This window comes from Euprymna scolopes, chromosome 4, assembly GCF_053919585.1.
Source record: "Euprymna scolopes isolate OS-2025 chromosome 4, ASM5391958v1, whole genome shotgun sequence".
In the NCBI taxonomy this organism is placed as follows: domain Eukaryota; kingdom Metazoa; phylum Mollusca; class Cephalopoda; order Sepiida; family Sepiolidae; genus Euprymna; species Euprymna scolopes.
Genome location: NC_136485.1, coordinates 125,520,748 through 125,542,704, shown reverse-complemented (window position 1 = coordinate 125,542,704; position 21,957 = coordinate 125,520,748). Strand labels below are relative to the sequence as shown.

Genomic DNA, 21,957 nt, shown 5'->3' with positions numbered 1-21,957 from the left:
AAGTGTTTTTGATATAGATGTACATAATAATACTTTGAGAAGTATGTTTTAACTTAAATAGGGATGGTATAATAAAATTGTGGGGGTCTGTATTTGCGCCTGGCCTCCATAGAATGGAAATAGGCACAAACTTTAATAAAGACTTTTCATATCTATCTGCGTAAGTATACTTTGATAATTATGTTTCAGTTTGAATATGGTATAATGAAATTATGGGGTGTTCGTTCGCGCCTGACCTCCATAGAATGGAAATATATCACAAAGTTTTACAAGGTTTTTTAATATAGATCCATAGAATATTGTGATAAGTGTTTCAGTGTGACCAGGTATGGTATAATAAATTATGGGGTTTATCGATTTTCATTTTACTTTCATCATATTTTGCTTTGGTTTTGATACCCCCAAATTCGAAGCTATCTATTTACAACCCTTCCTTTTCATAACCTATCATACTTTCCTAAATCAGAGTCCATCTTCTGTAGGCTGTTTTTGAACCCAGTCAACGACGAGTACTTTTGCTAGTATATATATATATATATATATATATGACTTGGGTGCCATCAGCTAGAATCAAAACCAAAACATACAACTTTCCTCTCTCATTTATTCCTGAGCCACGCCCATATACATTAGAAAAATGCGAGCATGAAAAAGAAAAGGACAAGATATTCTAGTAAAAAATATAATAAATTTATAACTTAAAATATTGCAGCATTAAGAACTGATTATATGATGTTATAAATTGAATTAAAAAAACAAAAAAAAAAAACTCTTAATGCTGCTATATTTCAAGTTATAAGTTTTTATATTTTTTACTAGAATATCTTGTCCTTTTTCTTTTCCATGTTTATGCTTAACCATATTACTTTTCATGCTTGCATTTTTCTACTGTAATCCATGATTTTTCCAGACTTGCAGTAAATTCGCTTGTTTTTTGTTTAGTTTCAGTCTTTGATCAATGCGGCAAAAACCGTCATATCAGACAATTGCTTTTCAAATGGACACCCCCATTTTTTATCTTGGGTAAACAAACAGCCAAAGTTGGGGAAAGAAAAACTGCCTCGCAACAAATCTTAACTGCTGAATATGTTTGACCTCATTATCATTTAATTTGCGCACCTGTCACTTTATAAGCCTTAAATTAAAACAGTTTTCACTCCCTCTCCCCTTGTGGCCGAGTAGGTTAGATGTAATGTTTTTTCCCCTTTCTTTTCCACCTTCATGTCAATGCTTCAGGTTCAAACCTACCTTTCTACCAAAATGTTTTTTTTCTTTTACACCTCCAAACACCAGGGTTTGTTTTTTGGTCTACCCCTCACCAACACACACACACACACACACACACACACAGACACACTTACAAACACCCGAGCAACGCTGGGCACCCCTACTAGTCTATATATATAAAAGGGAAAATGTGTGTGTGCACTTTTTGTGTATGTCCGGTAAAGGCTTTTTTCGAGGTGGTTCTCGGGTTGGTAGCTCATTCTTTTTATATACTGTCTAAATCATAATATCTACGAGTTATGAATGGAGGTCACGTCTATCTTTAATTTAGCAGACTTTTACATGCTATTTTCGAGTTTTTTTTTTTTTTTTTTTTTTTTTTTTTACTTACCCTGTCTTTGTTTCGCTTTTCAGTCTAAAAGCGAAACTGAATCTGTAGCATCCGATCCTTCCCTGGCACTCGCAATAAAGTTGATCAATGCGGGGGGGGGGACCTCTTGTATCAGACAATTGCTATTCATTGAGACACTCCCCTTTTATATGAAGCTGATTCCCCCCCCTCCCCAACACCTTGGGAAAACAAACAGCCAAAGTTGGAGAAAGAAAAAAAAAAAAAACAGCCTCACAGCGAAAGGTAACTGCGAGATATGTTTGACCTCATTATCATTAAAATCGCACATTTTTTCTTTTCTCTGCCGTGGTGGGTGAGTGGGTGAGTGGGTCACATGTCAGGATTTTTTTCCACCTTCACCTTAAGGTTCCATCCTACCTACCTACCAAGATTTTTTTTCCTTTTGCAGCACAGGCGACGCCAAGCAGTTTTTTTGTTTGTTTTTCCGATTATTTAAAGAAATTTAACATCGTTTTTTTTTTTTTGTGACCTCCTCCTAAACACACACACCTCCAAACACCCGGGCAATGCCAGGCACCCCTCACTAGTCTATATATATATATATATATATAAGATAAAACAGGCAAGTGAGTTTTTGTATGACCAAGAAAGGCTTTTTTCACCGGGCTTCTTGGGAAGTGGGTTACTATCACTTAGAACTTCTTATATACCGTGTAGATCATAATATGAACGAATTGCGAACGCGTGTCGTGGCTAGATTTATTAATTTTCTATAAAAATTTATCATTCCAAGAAATCTTTGCAACGATGCTGATTCATTAGGTTCAGGGAAATTATTAATTTCTGCTATTTTTTCTGCAGTAGGTTTCAGTCCTTCTGGGCCAATGTGGAATCCTAAATAGTTCAAAGAAGACTTGAAAAATTCACATTTATTAAGGGATAATTTTAGATTATTCTCTTTGAGAATTTGGAAAACACATTTTAAATCTTCTATATGAGAAGTTTCTGATTCAGACATTATCAACAAATCGTCGATATAAATGTCACATCCTAAAGACAAATCATTTAAATTTAGTGAAGCTGAAAGAAAATCTTTTACTGAAATTAAAGAAATTTTAGCTAACATAATTGCCCTTCCCCATCCTATCTCAAGTGTTACCAATTATCATTTAGTGACTGACAGCTCTAATTTTGCTGTTGGTGCTTGTTTGCATTAGATTGTAAAAGAGGAGCCTATTCCCATAGGTTCCTTCTCTAAGAAATTGAATGACAGTCAAAGGAAGTTTTCTACGTTTGATCGTGAATTAATAGCCGCTTATCTGGCCGAACTTCATTTCAAGTCACAAATTGAAGGCAGACAGGTATAGTTATTTACAGATCACAAACCTTTGGTGTCAGCCTGTAAGAAATCAACGCCCATGAAATCTGACAAACAACAACATTATTTGTCTGTAATTACAGAATGTGTCTCTAATTATATTATATATATGTAAGGAAGTGAAAATATTGTTGCTTGTCTCATCCTGCCAATGCAGTTTCTGTAGACGTCTTTGATCTCCCTGCCATGGTGGAACAGCAAGCAGCTCATGATGAAAATAAAGATTATTCTGATAAACTTAAGTCCTACAAATTTTCTCCAGATTCAGAACTCTTATGTGACGTTTCAATGCCATACCCTTGTCCTTTCGTACCCAAGTCATCAAGAAGAACAAAATCATCATTAAAATTGATCAAAATCAAGATTTTATTGGCCTGGAATGAATAAGATAAGACAATATTGCAAGGAATGTCTCAACTGTCAGAAATCCAACGTTACGAGACATACAAGATCTCCAGTTGAGCTATTCAATCTACCTTCGAGTCGAATTGAAACTGTGCATCTTGACATTAAGTAGAGGAATTTAATATCTATTATTTCTACCCTACAATTTCACCGAATTTATTTGTTCCCACTCAAAGGTTTTTGTTTACAAGTGCGACTAATGTATAACATAAACAGAAGAGAAACATTTTTAATGCGTACACAGCTTTATTTTCTCATATAACCTCAATACGCTTTGAAGGGATTTTACCCTACTTTCTAGTCTTATATTTAATTTAGGGTTTCCCTCCGGCTTTACTTTATCAAGAGGAAACATCACACACACAAGAAGCATAACCTTTCATATATTCATAAACTTTTTTTTTTCGTGGCTTTAAAATTGCAAATTGCTACGGCCATTTCCAGAACTGACTTTTGTTTGAACTGGAATCTTCTCGATGCTTTTTTTTTTTTTGACAGTTATCCACAATGTTACTATAACTAAATTTGTAAAAATAATGTTTTAGAAATTTATTGGATGTAACAATTTTCCAAACTTTGAATCTTTTTGAAATTGAAAATAATTGAAATCGTTGATTACATTTGCTAAGAATTTCAAACTCTTGGACAAAATAAATGCTTCCAGATTCTTTTCAATTTTCCAAGGGCCACGAAGCAATTAATTTTTTGGTACTTGTACAATTTAATTAATGAAGACATTAAAAAAATGAAAATGTCGAGAAAAAAAAAAAGAAAAAAGGGGGGGTTATTGTATGTATCCGTTTTGAACTGAAGATCACCGAAAAAAAAAAAAAAAAAAAAAAAAAAAAAAAATTCACTTAATTTTATCAATTTTTTTTTTACAGCGGAAAAAACGTTTTTATGACAGCACGTTGAAGGAAAATATCTTTGAATTTCAAAAAAATTTTGTTTCAATTTTTAGAACGCCACGGGGAGATAACTCAGTTTAAAGAGCCGACATTCATTTTTTTTTAATGTCTTGATTAAACTACAAGTACCAATTTTTTTTTTATTCAACTAGTAAGAAAAGATTAAAATAGTTGACTGATTTACATAGAAAATGCGTTTTGGTGGATTCAATTTTGTAATTAAATTATTAAGAAAAAAAAAACAAAAAAAACACAAGATTTTAACATTTTCGTTTTATTACTCAGTGTCGTTATATTCCAGGCAGGTTACGTAAACAGTCGGAAGGTGTCTCGGCACGCTTAGCTAATGAAATCGCAACAGCTGATTTGTTTATTACAATGTTAGGTGAAAGCTTAGAATAGTTACCTCCCCCATTTCCAAGTTAAGAATGACTTTCTGAATAACATTTCCGCACGGTTCGTAAACTGCACAAGTAACTTTGAGCCCACTTGCAGATTAAACTAACAAAAATATGAGGAAAATACTGGATTACATTTGTGGGTACACTGTAAGGATGTAATTTGATTGGATATTGAAATAATTATTGTAAAAGAATTTTAAAATTAAAATGGAACAATATTGAGTAATAAAATTAAAACAATATTAGAAAACAGAATATTTTTTTTATTAAATGGTTTTGTTGGAGTCACGGATCAACCGTTGGATTTTCAATGTTTTTGCTCATTGATTTAATGAGATCAACTAGATTTTTCTAATTTTAAAATAAAATATTTAATTTACAATAGTCAATAAAATTGACTAGGCACCTTAAAAATTGGCAAGCGATTTTGCGGAAAAATAAATTTTCTTACGGTTCCGGTTCGGTACCTTCCGACGGCTTACGTAATCCACCTGGAATATGCGGACGCCGACGCGGTCTCTATTCTGCATAAATATCACATTTTTTGTGAAAGTATAGGGAGTCGATGCTTGTTACAAAGAAAGGCGACAGATCGATTTTTAAAAAAATAAGCTTGCAGAAACAGGGGTCATAACTCAAATTGCTCATTTTAGAAAACATTTTGGATTACTTTTAGTTTATTGTTCATTATTTAATTTTTTTAAGCGGACGTGTATAATGCGCACCCTCACTTATAATCGAAAATAATCCTCTGAACAAATTTGCAAAAAGCCGAAAATTTTTGTAAAAAAAAATAAGAGGGTGCGCATTCGCTGTTTTATTTATAAACAAAAAAAAGGGGGGGGGGGAGAATGGGATAAATATTCAAATAGGTTACAACAGAACACCGACCACTCTAATTTGTTTTTTTTAGCGATAATCGATGTCGCTGACAACAAATCTGATACTCAAACCGGGGGCAAATTGACCGTTTGCATGGTATTAACCCCTGAACCCACGAACTACTTTCCGCCATTTTACAGCTTCCGTTTATGCTACGCGCGTACGCGCGTGCGCACGGCAGAATAAACGACGGCTTGCTTCACCTAGCAAACTGCCTTCTCACCTGGCGTACATCTTCAGTGGAAAATTTAAAATTAGCTGAAAAAGAAATACAGCAAGAAAAGAAAAGCACACCAAGTTGGGGGGGGGGGATGTAAGTTATTTATTTTTTTGGTGCAAGTCTATAAATGGTCCACAAGTAATCTTTTTTACTATAAAAATCTGAAAAAAAAAATCTTTATAATGTACGTACTTGTCACTGCATGAAAATGTCATATTCGAAAAATCACGTAAATCGATCAAGTAGTTTTTTTTTTTTTTTTTTTTTTAAGAAAATCAAATATTATGAGACATTTTATCGAAGAAAAACTTCCCACCATCTGGTTTTCGAATGATACACACTGCTAGCGATACCTATTGACAATGTTGAGAATATAAGACCAGAAAGGGGCAGACAATCGACTTTCCACACTAGAAAAATAACTTGGAAAATTAAGACATTTATAAGTTTTTGAGGTTGTTGAAAACGAAAATAACATTTAAAATTCCAGCAAACAAGTACTTTCCAAGATATGAAGAATTTTACGTAAAAAAGATTACTTGTGGACCATTTATAGACTTGCACCAAAAAATAAATAAATACCCCCCCACACACACACAACTTGGTGTGCTTTCCTTTTTTTTTTTATTTCTTTTTCAGCTAATTTTAAATTTTCCACGGAAGATTGGTACGCCATGTGAAAAGGCAGTTTGCTAGGTGAAGCAAGCCGTCTTTTATGCTGCCGCGCACGCGCGTAGCGTAAACGGAAACTGTAAAATGGCGGAAAGTAGTTCGTGGGTTCAGGGGTTAATACCATGCAGACAGTAAATTTGCCCCCCGGTTTGAGTATCGGATTCGTTGTCAGCGACCTCGATTATCTCTAAAAAAAAAAAAAAAAAAAAAAAAAATTAGAGTGGTCGATGTTCTGTTGTAACGTATCTGAATATTTACCAAAAATGGCGCTTCTACAGAACTGGGACGAAATTTTGTTGTCGATAAATGGAGTTTTCAGATGAAAAAAACAAAACAATGGTTTCAACTTTTTTTTTTTTTTACAAATGGTAGCTTCCAAATTATGCAGTCAAAATTACCTGAATATTACTGAATTCTTAAAGAAAAAAAATCTTTAATTGTGTTAGCAAATGAAAAATTGCGGCCATCTTTTTTAAATCGAAACGGAAAATTACCTCCCTTGTGAACTTGTGATTGTTTTCAAATTGTATTTTTTTTAAATTTTCTTTAATAAATAATTTTCTACCTAGCGATTTTCTTAATTTTTAGATATAATCATCTTAATAATACGAAAAATACAGATACCATTGTTTTCATGTGAAATTCAGTATTATGATTTCTGAAATTTCGTCCTAATAGTGTCGAAACGCCCCCCCCCCCCAATTTACGAAAACAGAACTGCAAATTATTCAAATTTTATTTAAGTGCTGTGCTACTGCTGTTATTGGTACTTTACCGCGCTGAAAGGACATATTCGCCAAATCTGTAGTTTAGCGGCGTAAATTTGACAGACAAAAATAATTTTTATAAATTATTTTTATATAAAACGCAGAGGCTGAAATAAAACCAGAAAAAAAATTTTCGGTGCTTCTACACTTCATCGCTGAAACTGGAGACGCCATTTTATTTCGAGCACCTGTCGATTAGAATCAGAGGGAGAAATCGGTATTTTAAACTATGGCCGAAGTTAGAATTAAAAAAAAAAAAAAAAAAAAAATTAACTAGATAAACTTCCTGAAAGAACTATTAAATAAAGTGAGAGAACATAGTTGTTTAATTGGAAATGTTTCGATTTAATTTATGAAAACGGGAAAGTTTTTCATTTAATTTTAGGTTAATTTATTCTTTTCGGAAGCAATCGTTCTCCAGTTTATTTTTTTGTTATTTATTTCATACTTCGGTCATAGTTTAAAATACTGATTTCTCCCTTGGATTTTAACAGCAAGTGCGCGAAATAAAATGGAGTCTCCAGTTTCGGCGATAGAAGTACCAAAATTTCATTTTTATAGTTTTATTTTTTTTCATTTTTTATTTATTTATTTGAGGCCGCTGTCGCTGTATTGCTTATAAATTTGGCCTTTTTAAGGTTTCAGATCAGCCTTTTTAAGGCCAAATTTGGCATTTTTTTTTTTTACGCTAAAAAAAAAAAAAAAAGGCCAATCTGTTACACCTTAGAAAGGCCAAATTTTAAAAGCACAGCGGCATCGAATGTCACATTTATTCTAATAAAAATGATGGAAAAACAAATCATTTTTTCTAGTTATATTTCAGCCTTTTTGTTTTATATAAAATAAATGATTTTTTCATCGTTCTTTTATTAGACTAAATGTACGACATTCGAGGCTGTCATATTTTTTAAATTTGGCCTTTCTAATATTTTACAGATTTGTCATTTTATGGCCAAATTTGGCCCTTTTTATGCTCTTTCATGGAACCATGTTTTTGGCTTCCATATTGATTTGTCATGAAATAGCGTAAAAAGGCCAGATTTGGCTTTAAAATGCTAATCTGTCAAACCTTAGAAAGGCCAAATTTTAAAAGCAAAACGTCGGCCTCGAATGTCGTACATTTAGTCTAATAATAATAAAAAAAAAAAAATGGAAAAAATAAAAGTGAAATGTTTGTTTTATTTCAGTCTTTGTTAATGTGTTTTATATAAAATAGTTTTTATAATTTTTTGTCGGTCAAATAATTTATGCCGCTAAACTACATATTTACCAACCCGTTCTAAACATGGGGAGGGGAGGATGTTTTGTAACTATTCTGTACTTTCACCCCCCCCAAAAAAAAATCTCATTAAGAATGAGTTTTTAACTTTCACCTAACAATTTAATTAAAAAAACTCCCTCGGTTCACGATTTATTTCCGTGGTTTGATCTGTCGCTTTTTTTTTTTTTTTTTTTTTTTGTACAAGCACCGTATATCAATAAAGGCATTTCGGCGTGCTAAGAATGACTAAATAATATTATTTAGAAACCCATTCTTAACACGTAAAAGGGGCTTTAACTATACTGTAATTTAACCCATTTTCTATTTCAGTTAATTAACAGTAAATACAAATAAACAAATGCAAGATTATTGGAGTTATGTTGACACGAAGAACACACACACACACACACACACACACACACACACACACAAGTGGCTGTATGAGGTTTCTTACCATTAAAGTCCGAAAAAAAAAGAAAAAAAGAAAAGAAAGCACGTTTTAAATATCAAACGTAGCAATCATAATGCATGTGTTGTGTTAATGTTGACAGTAGTCTTTACACTGTGCATTAAAAAGAACTAAAAAAAATATATAAAAAAAATAAAATACTAACTTGAATCGGTGTGTTTTGCAAATTGAATATTTTTTAAAAATCCAAGTACTATGTACGAATATAAACATCGGGTTGAGAATCCAACGTAGTTTTTTTTTTTTTTTTTTTTTTTTTTTTTTTTTTTTTTTGAAGAAACGAACTGCTGGCGTTTTTTTTTTTTTTTTTTCTCTCTCTTTTTATAATAATTCCACAAAGCCGCAAACTTAATAACAACTACTACTTCCTCTTGTAGTTCCTTTTAAAACTGCTATTTCAGCTAGGTCCCCTTTAAGCTGTCCTTTCTCGGCACTGCCATTGGACCCAATGAGTTGTATCGACCACCTGTTGATCAGGTTTAGCTTTACGACGATCAGCGGCCAACCAATGTCCAGGTACAAATCCGCGAGACACGCGTGCTAAAAAGAGAGGAGCGGATAGCTGTGTGTTAGCATTTATTTATTTTTTTAAAAAGCTTTCTCTTCTTGGACCCTGTTTATAGTCGTAGCAGCCACACCAGTCTTGCTACCTTAACCTTTTATTTTCTACGCTCTATGACTGTTCCGGTCGTCTACAGGATTAAAATCGCAACCACTGTCTCCCTTTTTAATCTGGTGATACAGAATTATTTTTTAAATTTTCTATTTGCATGTGTATGTATGTGCATGTGTTGTTTTACGTACTTTTAGTACTTTACGTACGTAAACAATCCGTTCATTAATATATGGGATTGTGTTTAAGATTTTAATGTGTCCTTTTAAGGTACATATATATTAGTGGCCTGGCAAGGCCACAGGAAAGACAACATAAGCAGCAAAACTGAAGCTGGCTTGCAGGACACTATATATACAAACGTAAGCAAATTTGGCCATATTTTATTGGTTTGAAAATATAGGCTCTTTTTTACCAACTTTCAAAATTTTAACCATAAAATAGTATTATAATCTTCAAAAAGCCTGCAAATTTTCATGTAGTTTCGTTCCATAGAACCAAAGATATGAGCATTTCCATATTCAATTTGGTTACGAGGGTGTATATATATATGATGATTGCAACGTCTTGTCAGACGAGTGCCACTCCCTCAGACATTTAAAATCCATGAGCCCAAATGGCTGAGGGAGTATCTATACAAATATGATGTTACAGAGTCTTAGCTTTGTACGACAGCTAAGTCTCTCTCTCGGTTCAAAATGTTGAGATCCAGCAACAAGCAAGAGCAAGATAGCCAGCAACAAATTAAACTGCAGACCAGCTTAATGCAGGTAATGGTCTTCCGCTTTATGGTTTTTTAAATCAGAGATTTGCTTCTCCTAGAAAGGTTGCCTTCACCACGGCTTACGGGAGCCCTCTCCACCCCAATACACATATACACACACACACACACACAATATATATATATATATATATATATATATATATATATATATATATATATTATATATGTATATCACTTTTAAAGGACGCCGAACGTAGTGTCATAATTAATTGCTGAGGGTTTAGTTTTTTTGTTTTGTTTTGTTTTTTATAGTTTAAACATAAACCATTAAAAATAAACTTTCCAAAAGACCAAAATACACTTCTAAAGCATATTTCTCCTAAGCATAAATTAGATAAAGAGGATAAGTAAGGGGTGGGGCAGAAAAAAAACCCTATCAAGACATCTTTCAGCCAACCCTTTTCAAGATTAACGTTGGCAGTGGGGGAGAAAACATCGTTTAAAAACGTGGTCCAAAGACCATAAATTAATAGCGAGGGTAAAAAAAAAAAAAAAAAAAAAAAAAATTGTATAGGGAATAGGAGAAAAAAGAAGAAAAGAAGAGAAACAATTTCAGCGCATACCCATCAGTTCTAAATTATGGGTATACTCTCTTTGCTTACACAGAGATGGTTGGCGCAAATTAATGTATACAGCCTCGAGCGCGCTCTGTATAAAACCGAGAAAGTTTCATCCGTGTACTATCCGTCAGTGCAAATTTGGCATTGTAATAAATAGGTTAATATATAGGGGTTTTTCTGCCTCACCACTAATTTATCCTCTTTATCTAATTTATTCTTAGGAGAAATATACTTAAGAAGTGTATTTTGGTCTTTTCGAAAGTTTCTTTTTAATGGTTTATGTTTAAACTAATATATATATATATATATATATATATATATATATATATATATATATATATATATATATATATATATATATATATATATAAACTAAACCTTCAGCAATTAATTATTACACTACGTTCGGTGTTCTTCAAAAGTGTTATAAAATTATGTACCTATATATATATATATATATATATATATACTAGCATGGATACTCAGCGTTGCCAAGGTCGACATGAAGTTCGGTTTCGCCACACCTACTATACTAAGAATATTGAACAGCTTTTCATTATTATATGTCAACTCCATCGTTACCCAACAAAAATCTCAAAAATAAAAGAACGAATGAAAACTCGAAAATGTAACACCCCCCCCCGCCGAAAAAAGAAGTACGTGACAAACTCTCCACTAGATATTTCGGCAGAAGGGATACGAAGAGAAGATATTCTCCGGATATTGAGCACCTTTTTATGATTATATTCCAGTTTAAGCGAATTTCTTTTATGCTACCTCAGTCTAGAAAGAATCGTTTTTACACTCTGTTGCAACGAAAACAAACTAAATAATTCAGTTTCAAAAAATACCAAAATAGAATTTGTGTTAACCGAATGTTTATGTTATAAAAATGATGAGTTATGACTTACTGTGTTATTAAAAGAAAAAAAAATTAGTGACGATGTTAAAAAAATGTGAAAAAAGAAGAACTGGTTAAAAAACGTAAATGAAAGTTTTTTTTTGTTTTAGTTTTAAATAAAGAATCGTGGTTGAATTGAATTGTTTGTTTATTTTAAAATAAAAATTCACTGGACCACAACGTTAATTACGAAATCACAGAAATTATTTTATTTAAACTAATAATGCTTGAAGTTTTTAGTTTTAATATCCGCCGAAAAAGACAACAAAAACAAAAAGAACAACGTTCGTGCCCAAGGGAAATAACTCAAACCATTCATAAAAAGAATCAATGTCAGTAAAAAAAAAATTAAATTAAATATGTTATCAATATAAATCAAATTTGGTACTTTTACAGTTTAGTCAAGACATTAAAAAAAATGAAAATATCGAAAAAAAGTTTAAATCGTATATATCCGTTATGGAACGAAGTTCTCCGAAAAAAATTTCACTTAATTTCATCAAGTAGTTTTTTTTTTTTGTTTTTTTTTTTACAGCGGAAAACACGTTTTTTATGAGAGCGCGTTGAAGGCAGCCATTTTGGATTAAAAAAATTGTTTAAATTTTAGAAATGCCAAAGGGAGATAACTCCAGTTAAAGCGCTGACACCCCATCCCCATCTTTAATACTAGCTTTTCTTCCTAAAAATCGAACATTTTGCTCGGTATCATAACAAATTGTTTTTTCGCTGAAAAAAAAAAAACACAAAAAAAACTATTTGATGAAATTAAGTGAAATTCTTTTTCGGAGAACTTCGTTCCATAACGGATACATACAATTTAAACTTTTTTCGGTATTTTCATTTTTTAATGTCTTGACTAAACTGTACAAGTATCTCAAATTTAAATAATAAACTTAAACTGAACACTTAAAATAATTATCTCACTATAAACAATAACTAATACACCGCTACTTAATAAAGTCGATTTTCCTTAATGTAATACGCAAATGACGTCACCTCTTTAATCTTATATTTTGCAATAATCATAGTATATATAGGAATGAATAATATGATAAAGTAATGGATTTTTGTATATATTAATCAACTTGTGAACAAACAAGCAGACAGAAATACGAATTTACACACACACACACACACACACACATATATATATATTTTTTTCAAAAGTAAAATGAAATATAACGAGGTTAATACAAGAGTGCTCAATATCGAAGTAGAGCAAGTTACATTTTCAATTTAAATACAAATTGAAAATGTGTGTATATATATGTATATATATATATATATATATATATATGGTTAAGCTTGAACATGGAAAAGTAAAGGACTAGTTGTTAAAACTGGAAAAGAAAAGGACAAGATATTCTAGTAAAAAATATAATAAATTTATAACTTAAAATATTGAAGCATTAAGAATTGATTAGATAATGTTATAAATTGAATAAAAAAAATAATTCTTAATGCTTCAATATTTTAAGTTATAAATTTATTATATTTTTTTACTAGAATATCATGTCCTTTTCTTTTCCAGTTTTAACAACTAGTCCTTTACTTTTCCATCTTTAAGCTTAACGATATTAGTTTTTTATGCTCGCATTTTTCTATTGTAATCCAGGATTTTTCCAAGCTTCCAATAAATTTACTTGTTCTTTGTTTAATTTCAGTCTTATTTTTTGCCCCTCATAAACACATATGTAATAACAATGTACGACACTCGTCTGCTTTCAATAAAAACCCCTCAATTATCTCCTTTTACTGCTTTCATTCTCTGTTTTACTAGTTACTTCTCTTTTCGAGACAGCAGTAAATTAGTAGCAACAGTAGTCGCTGACGCGACATTGTTGCTATCGAAACCAGTCACAAAAAGCGTCGCTCATCTCTTTACATATTTTTATGAAATATGTAAAGAAAATTCATTATGACTGAACAAAAATTGAACATTTTTTTTCGCACTATAGCTGAGAAGGTAATCTGTAAACTGTAATAATTGTTTGAAATTTGGTCGAAATATGAGTGAGCGGTGAAGCTTTAAAGCAGTTCTAAATGACTAAAGCTGCCATGACTATATATTCAAACACTACTGTATTTGAATGATATATAAAGTGAACGTGTCTGTGTGTCCGTGTATCTGTCTGTCAGTATACATTTCCCTACGCAATAACTCTGTCGATTTTAAGTCTACAGACTCAAAATTTGATATGCAGCGTACTGAGATTTAGGAAAATCTATGTGATCAGTTTCCGGCCAGAAATTTGGCTGTTAAGGGGTCAAAGTTCAACGATTTGACCTTTGAGAACTCTACCCAACTCCTCCAACAATTTTGGGTCTACACACTTGAAATTTTAGATATAGATTCCCTGGACATGTATCTAACTTAATAACTTGAGTTGAGCGCAAAACAACAAATTTTAAGGGGTTATAATAGGGATCAAAGTTAAAAAAAATTAACCGCTTTTTTTTTGCTCAACATACAACTCCAAACACCCGGGTAACGCCGGGTTGAAATGCTAGTATATCTATAAAAGTGAACGTGTCTGTCTGTCTGTGTACATTTCCCTACGCAATAACTCTGTCAATTTTTAGTCTACAGACTCGAAATTTGATATACAGTGTACTGAGATTTGCGAAAATCGATGTGATCGGTTTTCGGTCAGAAATTTGGCTGTTAAAGGGGTCAAAGTTCAACGATTTGACCTTTGAGGACTCTACCAAACTCCTCCAACAATTTTGGGTATAAACACTTGAAATCTTAGATATAGGTTCCTTGGACATGGATCTAACTTAATAACTTGAGTTGAGCCCAAAGTAATAAATTTTAAGGGGTCATAATAGGGGTCAAAGTTAAAAAAATTGACCACTCTTTTTTTTTTTTTTTTTTGCTCAATATACACCTCCAAATCCCGGGCAACGCCGGGCACCGTTGCTAGTATATCTATATATCTATAAAAGTGAACGTGTCTGTGTGTTTGTGTGTGTACATTTCCCTATGCAATAACTCTGACAATTTTTAGTTTACAAACTCGAAATTTGATATAAGGGTACTGAGATTTAAGAAAATCTTTGGGATCGGTTTTCGGTCAGAAATTTGGCTGTTAAGGGGTCAAAGTTCAACGATTTGACCTTTGAGAACTCTACCAAACTCCTCCGACAATTTTGAGTCTAAACACTGGAAATTTTAGATGTACGTTCCTTGGACATGGATCTAACTTAATAACTTGATTAGAGCCCAAAACAATAAATTTTAAGGGGTCATAATAGGGGTCATAATTAAAAAAAAAAAATTGACCTCTGTGGTCTCTTCCAAATTACTCAGACAATTTCTGGTCTAAACATTTGAAATTTGACATAAAGGGTGTTCAGAGATAGGGCAAGCTTTTTAATCGGTTTGTGTCAAAATTTTTTAGTTACCAATATATAAATGTATGCATGTATGTATGTTTGCATGTCTGCCCAACACTTTCGACAGAGGCGACGGCTTTTCACAAGATCAGTATAGTTTTAAAGGTCGACCTTTCATATGACAAATATCGAAAAATTGGCTAATAACATATCTTTACATTCAACTAGGCACTTTGTTACAGGGGGGGGTCGCTTTTTTCGCCGATATATTTGAAAGTTATTCTCTCCTTTCGAATGTCTAGCTTAAATGTTAACATAAGTCACTTCTGGTTTGGCGGTGGTCGTAACTGTAAAGACGTCAGGTTTTTTTCCCCGTTCTTTTCCTCCTTTGCGGTACGGGTTCGAGCCTGCCTTCCTACTACCACTTTTTTTTTTTTTGCTCAACATACACATCCAAACACCCGGGCAACACCGGGCTGGAATTCTAGTCTATCTATCTATATATCTATTAAAGTGAACATGTCTGTCTGCCTGTCTGTGTTTCTGTCTATGTACATTTCCCTATGCAAAAACTCTGCCAATTTTTAGTCTACAGACTCGAAATTTTATATACAACATACTGAGATTTGGGAAAATCGATGTGATCAGTTTTCGGTCAGAAATTTGGCTGTTAAGGAGTCAAAGTTCAGCGATTTGACCTTTGAGAACTCGACCAAACTCCTCCGACAATTTTGGGTCTAAACACTTGAAATTTTAGATATAGGTTCTTTGGACATGCACCTCCAAACACCCGGGCAAGGTCGGGCACCCATGCTAGTATATATATATATATATATATATATATATATATATATATATATATATATATATATATGTTCAATTACAGAGCAATATGGAGAATAAATGACAAAAGTTATATTCCAAAATTTATGATGTTGACCATCTTATAATTTATTCCTTTAATTCAGTGTACTTATACAATTCTTGACAGTATCTGTTTCATAGCGCAAAATACATCACTTAATTATTATATCAATCAGTGAATCTATTATGCTCTTAACTCATCAGAAGAAATAGCAACAATCAATCCGTCAAAAGGAATTGAAGTCTGATTTGACATGATTAAAATCCGAAAATTGGAAGAGAACCTGCAAATACCTTTTTATTATTCCATTACACTATATTGAATTTTTATCAAAGGTTTAATAAAAATTTGGTTAATCGGCGATCTCATTAGATTTACCTTTAACGGTCCCGTTTATACCCTACTACTTTCGACTTTAAGAGATTTCTGCACCTGCAATCTCGGTTCTAAAAATTGATAGATTGCGATTATGAATTGGTGAACACCGACTCACTCACCCCCTTACAAGTTAGTGACTCCACGGTCAGTACCCACAATTGGTAACTCCTACCTCAGAGCAACAACACCTACAAATTGGTACTCCGCCGTGAGCCCTACAAATGGTAAGATGTCAACTGGCAGTTTAGTTATTGCAAAAAAAAAAAAAAAAAAAAAAAAAAAGAAAACCCTATGTACGCTTGGGAAGCCTTTAAACTGTCTATTCCTGAATATTTGACTAAAAGTCTTTCTTTTTCTGCGCTAAATAAATTAAAAAAAATACAATGGATTAAGCGAATAAAGAAATAAAACGGAATAAGCGATTAATATAGCCGATATCAGCATTTGGATGAACGAGAAATTAACAGTTTATTTACTTCAAAAATCACTTTATATATGATTTGGAAGCCTTTAAACTGTCTATTGCTGAGTATTTGACTAAAAGTCTTTCTTTTTTTACGCTAAATAAAAACAGTAAATGTTTACTTTAACTACAACAGAACACCGACCAATAAAATTTGATCTTTTGGGGAGTTTTCGGAGTCGCTGACAACGAATCTGATATTCAAACCCGTCGCAAATTTACCGTTTGCATGGTATTATTAACCCCTTAACCCTCGCACTACTTTGTGCCAACTCACCGCCATTGTTTATGCTATTCTTACATGATGCAGGCATTCGCGCATGGACGCGCGTAGTAAGGTGACTTGTCACATCGCGGAAGAATTTTGTAGCAGACATTTGAAATAACAAGAAAGTTTTAAAAAACCCAAAAATGTGGTTCATTTTTCTGTGTTACGTAGTTTTTGATGCTTTTTAATTGATCTAAAAAAAAATTAAGTTTTCACGAGCGGTTTACAAAAACATTTTTATTTTTCGTTTTTTATTTTTTTGAGGGGGGGTTATCAATTATAAAACTTGTGCAACATTTAACAGGTGCTTCTGCAGTTTAATTTACCGTTTTTCCGTAAGTAACGCCCCTCCCAGGGGGGGGGGACGGGTGGTGTCGTGCGTGCTTTTTTGCCGAAAACTTACACAGTGACATTGCTTGACTCTAACATTTAATCAGAACCAGACATTGACAGTTCATATAATTCAAAATCTACTTATGTGTGATTTTGAAGCCTTTAAACTGTCTATTCCTGACTATTTGCAAAGTATGTGTGTGTGCAGTGCGCACGCACGTGTGTGCGCGTGTCTGTGTGTGTGTTTTTTCTATGTTAGTGTGCCTTTGGTTGTGTATGTGTGCAGGTGAGTGTGTGTGTGCGTGTGTGCATGTGTCTATTCAATACAAATCAATCTAATACTTGTGTCAACCAGACTCGGCCACGGCAACGCGTGGCTGGGCGGGTACAGCCAGTATAATAATAAATACAAAATCTGTATTAATCAAAATATCATACGTAAGCATATTTTATGACCGGACAATACCGAGCACCTTGCTAGTATATATATATATATATATATATATATATATATATATATATATATATATATATATATATATATATATATATATGAAACGTTAATGTATTTATAAATGATTTTGCTTTTCTCCATGGAAATAAAAATGCATCAACCTTTCATCTTTATTTTAAGACTTCCCCAGGATGATTGGTTTAAAGAAATGCCATTCATGTACTTGAACACATTTGGTGGATTTGTCACACCGAAAAATAGTTTTTTTTTCTTCAAACGAAACATATGATTAAAAAAAAAATGTGGAGCAATTAGGACCTGAAAAAATGTTTTTGTTTGCTTTTCAAACGAGCCATAGCCATTATTTTATATTGGCTAGCTATTTGACGCTACATTTACAACAAAAGTTTATACATAATATTGATATTAAAAAGAAATAAAGACTTATTCCATTTCAAAAATGCATCGCACTTTTTGAATTCTTGCGACTATTGTTCATTTGAAAAAACAAACAAAAAAAAAACGAATTTTATAAAGATTAATACGTAGACCAAAAGACATAATATATATCATATCTCATTCAGTGATATATGTCAGAAAGAAGTGCGACTCTATAGTCTTATATTTCTTAAATATCAGTTAAGCTTGGGAACGAATCCCACAACTGGAAGGAAAGATGACCACAAATATCCAACCTCTGGCTTAGCCAAAACAAAAATAACAATAAAGAAATGGATAAAATCAGGCTTATAGCATTATTCACAAACAACTTTTTTTTGTACTAAAAAATCCAAAATGCTAGTCTGTCTCGCTCTGTGTTGTCACAAAATTAATGTAGGGGTGGATAACTCCAGTTATCTTGAAAATATATCTCTCTATATACATCTATACACACACGCACACACACACACACACACACACACACACACACACACACACACACACACACACACACACACACACACACACACACACACACACACATATAAAAACATGTTTTCCAACTGTTTTCCGAGAAATATACATGGTGAGTTGTTTAATGGGCTTCTGCTGTTCAACGGAACATGTGTAAGACGGATTTCATAAAAAGTTTCATAAAAAATATGAATGAAATATTACGAGTGTGAATTAAATACATCTTCTGGTTTTGAAATGATAACTAGAGCTATGAGAACAAAATATTCTTTTCATTGTTTTGACTCTCGAGTATATATCCGACACAGTTACATACTGTTAATCCAGTGAAAACCACATCACTCTATATAAAAGCATATAAGATATCAATGGATACGCACTTGAGAGTCAAAACAATGAAAATAATATGCTGTTGTCCTAGCCTTAATGACACACACACACATTTGTACTTAGTGATAGCAGCATGTGGAAGTTGCCTAATTCATTTATTCAAGTGGTAGAGTTTCCTCCTTTGCACGCAAATGCCTGCATTACGTCACCTCTTTTGACATGACAGGTGTTTATTTTTTTTATAATTTTTTTACGTACATAAAATTTAAAAACTTTATATGTATATATATATATATATATATATATATATATATATATATATATATATATATATATATATAATGATAATTCACGTAAACACAGATTTAGAGCAAGAAATGGAAGCGAGAATGATAGTATATGCATAATAATGAGGAGTCAAACAACAGTGAGAAGGGGAGAAAATGATAGACAGAAAATTAGTAAGAAACGGGTCATTTGGTGAGTTAATTGCAAATTACGGATAATTATAACAATTACAAAGGAAGTATTTATTTTTCAAACATAACCCAGTCTACCAATTGATGAATATCTTAACATGTACTTTGCGTTATTAATATACACAGGAAACAAACGTGGATTAACTCACTTTTAGTATCATAATAGATTTATAAACCTCACATACACAAAAAAAAAGCCCCTAAACAGATAGGCTACATTTAATATTTACAATAAACTAAAAAATTAGCTATTGATGCATGAAAAAGACGAAAAATAAAAAGAAGATATCATGTAAATAATGATGAAAGAAACGCACCAAAAGAATGTAATTTTAGAATAAAATTCATATATTCTATAAATGGATTTTGTAATGAATAAAGTATATAAATGGCAGAGATAAAAAAAAAAAACTGAGAAATGTATACAGGTTCTATAGAATTTAAATATAGATATACTTTATCAGAACATGACTTTTAGAAATTAAATATATGAGAACTCAACATCATAAAATATATTTAAAGAAGCAAAGTTGAAAATAATAGAATGAAATAACATTCATTCTTAAAAAGCAGTATTGTACAGGGAAACTGCTAAAACATGCATCCTTTGTTTGGCTGAAAAAAACAACAACAACAACAACAACAACAACAACAACAAAAAAACAAAAAGAAACAAAAAACAAACACGATCGTATCATTCAAGGATAGACAAACTATTGAGCAAAAGAAATAAGCTAGTGTCAAAATTAGTATTGGGACAATTAATTGCCTATTTTTTTTATGCCCAAAACGATTCTTTTAGATTTTTTTTGTTTTTTTGTTTTTGTTTAAAAATTCAATTTTTCATTGCTTTTACCAATGATAAAATGATTAATATTTATTGATTTTTAAACTATAAGTAAAACTAAAATCTATAGATCATCCTCCAAAGTATACATTTACATTTGCGAAAATCTCTGCCTATATTACATGGGTTTTCACAGTAATTGTAAAATAAAAAAAAAATAAATAAAAAAAAACAACAGCTTTATAAGTATTCAAAGATTTTTTGGAATTAGAAATCTAGAACAGAGTCAGTAATTGTAGCAGAATCAGGAAAAATATTGAAATCGTCTAATCACTAGCCAAAATGTCTACATGAAAACAAGTGCAATATTAGATTTTTTAACAAATTATTGATTTGACATAATAATAGCACATACAGACATTAACTGAATTACTTAATGGTGAGGTTATTTAAATAAACAAAAACTGCCAGAAAAAAATTAAAAATCATATCCCTGTGGGAGCCTTTTCTAGTCTCACACAAAAACACGCGTTCACATCTCAAGCTATATTACTTTACACATACATACGCGCACACAAACATATGCGTGCACGTCCACACACGCACATATATTCACGTTTGTGTACATACACTCACATTCACGTGTACACACACACACACACACACGCGCGCGCGCGCGCGCTAACGTACGCATATGTACACACAGATGGACGACGTCACTTCCCTTTCAAAGGAAATCCACACATACGCAAAAGACCACCGGAAACAATTATAAAAGCAAGAGACTAGCTGTTTCCAGCCTTTTTTCGGACCAGCTCTTGAGCTAAGAGGTTCGGCTAACCAGCCGCCTCCCGAAAGGGAGGCGCATGCCTCACGTCCCCTGCTACTATGTATGGGGCACGAACTAACAGACAGTATGTACACCTTATACATTTTCTATCTCCATGGCCTGGATTGACTTTCTCTCTTTCTCTCTCAATGACAACAGACTTTCCTCCTCACCAGTAAACAGCGAGAGACGAACGCGGACATGAACACGTGTTGTACCCTTTTCTTTCACGTGTTTCTTCACGAAATAAATTCTAGTTCGTTTAATTCAAGTAAACGTGTTGTTCATTCCTTCCTCAAAGCAATTCATATTTCCTTCCCAATTCAAATCATTTCTCATATTTTGTACGACTGGGGGATATATATATAATATCCACCAATCCACTACAAATTTGGTGACACCCGAACGCGAGAGGAACACGCATTCCCTCCTATGCCACAAGTCTCACAACAAACTGGCGACCATGACGAGGCGTGAAACGAACAAGCATGGTGACCCTACCCTTTTGAAATTAATTGTTTTGAGCGAGACGCGCGTTTTATTTGATAAAGAAAAAAACGAACTTCTCAACAAAGAAAAACAAGTGAACTACTACTGACAGGAATAACTACTCCAAACAACAATGACGAGACCCCTCGTCAGACTCGGCAGAAAACACTTCATACCGAATTAAAAAAAAAAAAATTTGAGCTCGACAAACATTTTTCACGGTTTCCT

The 21,957-nt window shown here is 32.6% G+C and overlaps 1 protein-coding gene across 5 annotated transcripts in view; it reads right to left on the bottom strand.

The window, feature by feature from the left end:
• Window positions 1-21,957, bottom strand: part of LOC145269279 (tumor protein 63-like) — a 524,598-nt gene that overhangs the window by 174,038 nt on the left and 328,603 nt on the right. Inside the window, exon 1 of one of the 5 annotated variants that reach the window (XM_080124987.1) lies at window positions 9,088-9,698. The exons of 3 other annotated variants lie outside the window; for them this stretch is intronic. Coding sequence is in view for 1 of the 2 variants with exons in the window: in XM_080124980.1 (XP_079981106.1) it covers window positions 9,088-9,155 (68 nt within the window). In the remaining variant the exon portion in view is untranslated. Of the gene's footprint in view, window positions 1-9,087; window positions 9,699-21,957 lie in introns of those variants that run through there. One more of the 5 variants, XM_080124980.1, reaches the window with a different exon arrangement.